The 7,698-nt window shown below is 43.1% G+C and overlaps 1 protein-coding gene across 1 annotated transcript; it reads right to left on the bottom strand.

Annotated features, from left to right (window-relative positions):
- Positions 1 to 717: 717 nt before the first annotated feature.
- LOC136527050 (AT-rich interactive domain-containing protein 6-like) lies at positions 718 to 6,359 on the bottom strand. The gene is made up of 13 exons (XM_066519661.1): positions 5,597 to 6,359; positions 5,462 to 5,501; positions 4,550 to 4,602; positions 4,373 to 4,418; positions 3,917 to 4,009; positions 2,926 to 3,048; positions 2,803 to 2,851; positions 2,541 to 2,613; positions 2,218 to 2,284; positions 1,838 to 1,888; positions 1,641 to 1,733; positions 1,420 to 1,553; positions 718 to 1,125 (listed from the first exon to the last, which is right to left on the bottom strand). The coding sequence occupies exons 1-12, from the start codon at positions 6,187 to 6,189 to the stop codon at positions 1,452 to 1,454; spliced, it is 1,383 nt and encodes a 460-aa protein (XP_066375758.1). The 5' UTR covers positions 6,190 to 6,359; the 3' UTR covers positions 718 to 1,125; positions 1,420 to 1,451.
- Positions 6,360 to 7,698: the final 1,339 nt, after the last annotated feature.

Below are 7,698 nucleotides of genomic sequence, written 5' to 3'. Positions count from 1 at the left end.
AACGGGGCTAATATGTGCTAATAATGCATAAATAACATCATCAGATGACTAATTACTCGCATCCCACAAGCCTAGCATGAGAGAAACGGCTACTATCCTCGGACCCTTTTTGCGGTTGAAAGCCAAGCCCAAAGTGATAGTACAGCAAACCAAACAAACAAAAGTCACATCCCGTAGACGTAGCCAAGAAAAATCCAAGCAACCAATCATGCCGTATTTTCCTTTTTTTAGATAAAAAAAGACTTCCATTCAACACGGTGTCCATGCAAATCATTGGACACAAGAACAACTACATGATGTGGTACCTGGTCCATCCACATTACAGTTCATACCCAGGGTTACTAAAGAGAGTGCTACTGAATTACATTCCCATGGCTGCTGAGGCAATCACACCCTACTATTTTGATGTTGAACGACACCGACATGCTGCAGAACAGAACTGAACATTACAGCAAACAATTTGTACGGATCTAGATAACACTCTACAGTTGCAAGCATCATACATAGCCACATAGGTTAGGGTCATCTAAAAAGAAACATTGTTACGGAGCGGCAAAACTGTGAGCAACATAAAACCAATAACTATGTCCTGAAAGCAACATAAAACCAATAACTATGTCCTCGGCAGTCGTTTAGTGTTCAGTATTGCTTCCTCTTTCAGCTAGTACCGAGGCACAAAGTCACACAATATGGAGGCAGGTTAATGGGGAGGCCATAGAGTTTCAGATTGTTTGACAATACAAGTTGAATAGCAAATTAGCAATGCACCGACAACAGTTACATACAATGAATCTACCTGACTCCATTTTCCAGAGCTCAAATACTGGGAACAAGCTACATACTACATTGCTACAAACAGTACACTTTATGCCGGTTAAATTGAAAGGAAACCATGGACATGTTGAGCATCAGGCTATTAACATCCTAAACTCTAGGCTTAGTAACTTTGCTTTAGCTACAATTCACAGCCAATGGGCACAGCCAAATACACACAGAACTACGTCAACTAATGAGTTTAACTTGATACAGGAGAGATCTAGCATGGAAGAGTCTTGAAGCATTAGGATCAGCAAGGAACTAGTTTTTGACGACGGTCAGGGTGAGAACTCCACCCATAAGGCAAACCTGAAAGAGAAACAAGTTGGTTAGGGGTGTGGTAAGCACAAAACAGGCGCTGAGTTCACAGCTGGTTCCACAAGAGTGCACACAAGTAATCTTGTAATTTTGGGGGCCTAACACAAGCAGGACAAAAGAAAACCCTTGCATTCAATAAACAATAAATTCAGAGGTGTACAGTCTTATTAAAATAATCAACTATGCATTTCTCCATTTTAGTATCCATTTTTATAGATGAAAGTTTCAGATTCGGAATGATAAAACATAGACCTAGCAGTCTACCATTGGAAAACAAGGGCATACTTGTATTATTGAGCTTCATTGTGGCATCAACATTATTTTGATTGTTCAAATGGTGCACGCACAAATAGCTGCCCATGGAGGGTGACAACTGCAGAGGTTTGGTGAGGATCAATGCGGGAAGGCAAACTAATGACCTGCAAAGGATGCACAAGTTTCAGTAAGGAGTATATCATTAAAAGCGAAAAACATCCATCAGGATACAATTCAAAGAGCTCACAGACCTTCTTGAATGGAGTGACACCCCATGGGTTATCCAATTGCTCAGGCTCTCCAGTAACTATCAAACGACCAGCAGGGTCAGATTGAACATGTACCTGCATCAAAACATGCATCAGCGACTCCAACTTTTGCAACACATAGAGGAGATCATGATTGAAGGACAATAACCAACCATTATAAAAGATTTGCATTTACTTACCTCTTCCCGCAGAAGGCCAGGAACCAACGCATAGACTTCATAGCAATCTTTCTGAAAGAAACAAAATTGAATGAAAATAAATAAATTAACCAAAATATAATCTCTTTCACGAAATGCCCTCAAGTGATCATAGTTTCACTGATTCCTGGCTAGCCTATATTCTTTACGAAAATTTCCATAATAACCACAAGACCTAACTGAGATATATGTATTTCATAAAGAATCAGTGTCACACGTTCACTAGCACAATTTCAATGCTTCAAAATTTCCTTCAGGAATTAATGGAACTGAGAACTATGAGGAAGCAACAAACAAATAAGCAGCAGCATAAAGCTATAATAAGATTTAACAACAGATAAAGGTGAGATACAGATACTCACGGTTTTCCTAACGTTTATTTTCACCCAATCAGCGGGAGGGCCCATGTCAATGACCATCGAGTCATTTCTGCCAGATAGCAATATTTCATCCAATCAATCAAAGTCCAAGGAGGAAGGAGGAAAAAGGACTAGTGCCATGCCAAACCTAAATAGTTATTCAAATGGATATTATGCCCTGTAGGACTATTATTATCCATGCAAAAGAACAGAATGAAGCTAATTGTGTGAAGCCGTGTTGCAATTCTTACTGATTTTTTTGACAGCAATAGATAGGAAAATGGAATGCAGGATTTGCGTGAATATTAAGTGCTCAGGGGATTTACTGTAGCTTATCAGACTTATAAGGTATCACCCTGTCATCTTCCAGGGATGGTGTCCTTTTCCTCTTGGCAGAACCTACACAAATCCAACGATTAGTAAGTTTTTTTTTCTCAAACAATGCATGAGAGCTGCAATTCATTTCATTAAGAAGAAAAATATAGTACAAGGAGAGATCAAGAGGCCTGTCCAAGACCCAATCCACTCACAACAATTAGTAAGTAATGGCATAACGGAAGTAAAATGAAACAGAATGCAGAAAGGTACCACTGCTTTTAGGAGTTTTATCCTTCTTTAAGACAATTGGCCCTTTATCCTAGGGGAAAAAAATTATTATTATACAACAAAATGAAGATCGCTAGTAACCCTTGATTTGAAAGCAACAAATACCTTAATTACAGGATCAGTGATTTCACCATTGCCTAGTAGGCGCTGAGAATGCCAACCTTGCATTGCACGAGTTGCAGATTCTCTTCTGGCTCTTCCAGAACCAGATACATGGCTTCCACCCACCTGGGCAAACATACAGTGATACAACCTGAACTTTAGTCTCCTTGCGCATCTTTCCCATGTTTTAGCACAACTGCTTGAGCATCCTGTCAGCACTTAGAAGTACTCTCTCCGTCCCGAAATACAAGGTGTGCACATATCTCAAACTCAAAATTTGTTATCTTCGACCAACAATTAGTCTAATCATATGAAAAAGCTCTTAAAGAGTAAAGTCCACTGGCTGTCCTTAAACTTGTTAAGTTGTATCATCCCGGTCCCTAAACTCACAAATCGTGCATTTAGGTCCTCAAACTTATTCAGTTGTATCATCCCGGTCCCTAAACTTACAAATCACCCGTTGAGGTTCTCAAACTTGTTCAGCTATCATCTTGATCCCTAAACTCGCAAATCACCCATTTAGATCGGAACAGAGATTGAGAGCCTAAATAGGCGGTTAGCGAGTTTAGGGGCCAGGATGACATAGCTAAACAAGTTTAAGAACCTAAACATGCAATTTGCGAGTTTAGGGACCGGGATGACACAGACGAATAAGTTTAAGGACCTAAACGGGTCATTTACAAGTTTAGGGACTGGGATGACACAGCCGAACAAGTTTGAGGACCGCCGGTGGACTTTACTCTTAAATCTTAAACTACAAAAGTTGTTACAATGGATTTGTATTTAGAAATACTCTCTAATGACCAAACTTTTGTTGCCACAAATTAAACTATATTATAAGAGTGATCTTGAAAACCGCACCAAGTCAAATTGTGCCTTATATTTTGAGATGGAGGGAGTACATGGAAATATCACAGATCTTTATTCAAAATGAATTTCATCACATTGAAACTAGCTTGTGCTAAGTTATATACTAGGCCACATAAAACTGTACCTGGCTCTCAGAACCAATCCGATCTGGTAGAGCAGATGAAGCTACTTGGAAGTCTCCTGTTTCGATTTTGTGTTTCTCATATTCAAGGAGTGCCTGTAAAAGAGAGGAAAAGAAAGATAAAAAGGCCAGTATCTCGCACTACAAATTCTACCACTAAGAAATCCACAATATAACCTTAAATTTAATCAGCTCTGTACCAATTAAGGAGATTAGATTAGATTTAGGGTATAATCCTATGTTAACAGCTTGGTAAAACTTCTAAATAATGGCATGTACTTGAGCTGGCAAGACTCAATTGACATGCTCACGAAGAATGTGCTTAAATGAAAAGTTTTTTCTATTCAACAAACTGCCATGGTAGGTATCACATGGCAACACTCAAGTGCTAAAACAGCGCTGAAACTAGAAGCTATAAAGGCTGAACAGGTATCCCAGGAACCATGAATGTAAAATTACCTTCTCATAGAAGTTACGGAAAGTCCATGAAACAGTTGTGCATGTCCTGCATAAAAACATGCAAGTCACATCATGGGATAGAGTACAGAAAGAAGAGCTTATGTGAACTATGTCCCAGTTTCTGTTAAAATGACAATTGAGGATCATCAATTGAGTTGCAGACTATTAAAGTCATACTTTGGAGGTTTGAATGACTCTCCCACTTGACGCCACAGCTTGCATGATGTCACCTGTTCAGTGTTGATGCAATTAGTTAGCAAGCATAGCAAGCATATGAGGCAAAATATCTCTCTTCCTCCCCCTCCCCCATACAGCAAAGTTAATCAACCAAAACCACTTTCCAGGAAACAGGGGGAAAATAGTCACGACCACAAATCAACAGATATATTTCAGAGTCACACAAAGAAATAAAATAAATTAAATGTCAAATTGGCGCAGGGAAAAGTTATGTCATCAATTTGGTAGAGAATATCAACACAGAGAGAACTTTCCCACTTAAGCAAACCATATTTGCTAGTTTATGTCTACAAACACACCATGGTTACATTTAATCACTAAAAGTTACTAGCAGTATAGCTATTTAATCTGCAAATGGTGCTTTTATTATATAGCGTTCTGTGTAAAGTGTAAATTATACATTTAAATAAAAAAAACAGTGCCAACCAGGGTAACAAGAGCAGGGATGGTGCATCACTGACTCTCAGAGTCAGACAGGAGCACTAGCGTTTCATAGGCAGGCTACACAGTAGTCTTTTTGAACATCGACTAGAAGATTTTAACATGGACACGAACTGCTACAAACAAGGTGAATGGCTAAACATATTACATGCCAAAGAAAGATAACAGCATCAATGTTTTGAATCGTCTAATCGACCCTAGTCCCCATGGCACCGATTAGCCCGACTAATCGTAATTAATCGGGACTAATAGTAACTAATCGTAGTGCATAACTGATCACCCGACTAATCGCAATTAGTCGAACGACTTGATAACCGTGAACAGAACTCATAATTCAACCATTCCCATACGAATAGAATCATTTGTGTTTTCTTCAACAAACCTAAAAGGCATAATATTGAAGACGAGTACCTGATCATAGCCACCCAATCCAGTAACTTGTCTCCACAATCTAATGACAATAAAGATACAATTACTTAATTCAGCGTGGTCATAGGACAATGAGTAATTACAGAAAAAAAAAGGTTTTGTGGTTTGTGTGCTTACTTGAGGCAATTCAATCCTTCACCATAAAACTTTGGGGGCTTGAACTCCAACATTTTCTCCCTGTGGAAACGCTCGAGCTCCTTCATGAAGGCAGCCTGCTCCTCCTCAGGCCCCGAGTCATCACCACCAGTGGTGTAATCGAACATGAAGGAATTATTTGAGATCTTGGTCAATGCCAGATCCTCCTCAGCCGACACCAGCACAAGCTGGTTCACAATAGGCTGATTCTGACCAACCAGGCCCTTATCATCACCGCCATCTCTGGCTCCACCCTCATCCGCCGAGCCACCCACCGTCACGGGCCCATCCCCGTTCTCCAGTTTCACAACCTCGCCAACCAAATCCGCCGTCGGGCCACCATTCAGCTCCTCCCCCTCCCCCTCCTCCGCGCCCTCTGCTTCGGGCTTCACTGAAGCCTTGACGGAATCAACGGCGTCGGTGGCCCCGTCTGCACCGCCCTCCCCCTCCCCCATGACGGGTTCCTCCTCCTCATCCTCCGCCGCCGCGGCCTCGCTCATGGGGACATCGGCGGCCGGCTGTGCCTCGCCTTCCGCCTGCGGCGGCGGCTCCTCCACACCTTGCTCTTGCGGCATCCTTGGTCCCGGCAGCAGCGGAGGCGAGGTAGACGTCGGACGCGGTGGTAAGGGCAAACCCTAGCCGGAGATGGGGAGACGACGAGAGAGAGGGAGCGGAGGGAGAGGACAGGAGGAGCAACAGTGGAGAATGGTTTTGAACTGAGACCGTGCTTACGTGGGCTAGCGGGCTACTCCCCATTTTACCATTTGTGTGGTTTTCCAAGTTCCAACTGTCTGAGGGCGTAAAAAATTACCCAGTGGTGGACATCCAACGGTCAGAAAATCAGGCGTCTAGTAGCTAAGAGCACTTTTGGATGATGCAAGCTACTAGGTTTGTGGATTGTTGATATTACCTTTTTTCTATAAAAATGTGAATTGTTAAAAGTTTTTCTCTTCTTTTCAACGTAGTATATGACATACTTGGATTCAACAATGTCAAATTTCAAAGCTTTTCAACCATCACTGGTTTCACCCGTATAAAAAATTATCTTTATAGCCAAGCCGGTGATCCAACGGTTATAAAATCAAGTGCCCTCATCTCAAGTTGAGTCCGTGGATTCTAAAAGCTAGATCTCAACCTATGTAGTTTGGATCAAAAGCTAGATTGTAATGCTCCAAATAAGACGTCCGGAACGGAAGGACGCCTCACTCGCTCACTCCCGCACCCAGTCCCTCGCTTCCTCCTCCCTTCCGCGCTCACGCCCCGCGCCTACCCCGACGCGCGGCCATGGCTGCCTCACTCGCCGGCCCCACCCCGGCGTCCTCCTCCCCACCCCGGCGGCCTCCTCCCCCACCCTGGCAGCCCCTTCCCCCACCCTGGCGTCCTCACCCACCGGAACCGCCCTACGTCCGCGGATCCAGTGTCCCTCTCCCCACACTCCGGCGAGATCTATGGAGCAAGAGCGAGATCCATGGAGGTGGTGCGGCGGTGTTGCAGGGGAGTGGGCGGCTCTGCCCCACCCCGGCAGGTGCCCTCCCCACTCCCGGGAGCGCCCTCTCTCACCCTGGCGACCGAGCTCCCCCCCCCCCCCACACACACACCGGTGGCTGGAATCGACCGGCCCAGCCTCCCCCTCCCCTATATTGCATATGTATGTTTCAAGTGTTTCGAGCGTTTCAGATGTATGTTGTATTTGCTTCATATGGATGTTGCAAAAGTAGATCGGAGGATATTACAAAAGTAGATAGGGGGATGTTGCACATGTTGCATTTGTTTCAGAGGCATGTTGCAAGCGTCTGTTTTGAGTGTTTTAGATATTTCAAAGGTATGTTTCATCTATGTTTTACGAACACATGTTGCAAGTGTGTTTATCTGGATGTTGCATACGTTGCATGTGTTTTATTTGGATGTTGTGTATGGTTGCAATGGTTTTCAAGTGTGTTTCAGGTGTTTTTTCAAGTGTTCCAGAAGCATGTGCCTTCAGATATATGTTGCAACTGTTATATTTAGATGTTTCAAAAGTAGATCGGGTGTTGCATCTCTTCTCCCCACCTTCTGCTTCATCGTCTCTCCCGGTGCTGACAGGG

This window comes from Miscanthus floridulus, chromosome 19 (assembly GCF_019320115.1).
Source record: "Miscanthus floridulus cultivar M001 chromosome 19, ASM1932011v1, whole genome shotgun sequence".
NCBI classification, from domain to species: domain Eukaryota; kingdom Viridiplantae; phylum Streptophyta; class Magnoliopsida; order Poales; family Poaceae; genus Miscanthus; species Miscanthus floridulus.
This window is presented reverse-complemented; position numbering and strand designations above follow the sequence as displayed.

Coding starts and splice junctions, on each gene's coding strand:
- LOC136527050 (XM_066519661.1), bottom strand. CDS start 6,189: ATGCCGCAAGAGCAAGGTGTGGAGGAGCCGCCGCCGCAGGCGGAAGGC. Junction 4,603..5,461: donor GATTGGGTGGCTATGATCAG/GTACTCGTCTTC, acceptor AACACTGAACAG/GTGACATCATGCAAGCTGTG. Junction 4,010..4,372: donor TCCGTAACTTCTATGAGAAG/GTAATTTTACAT, acceptor TCTCTTTTACAG/GCACTCCTTGAATATGAGAA.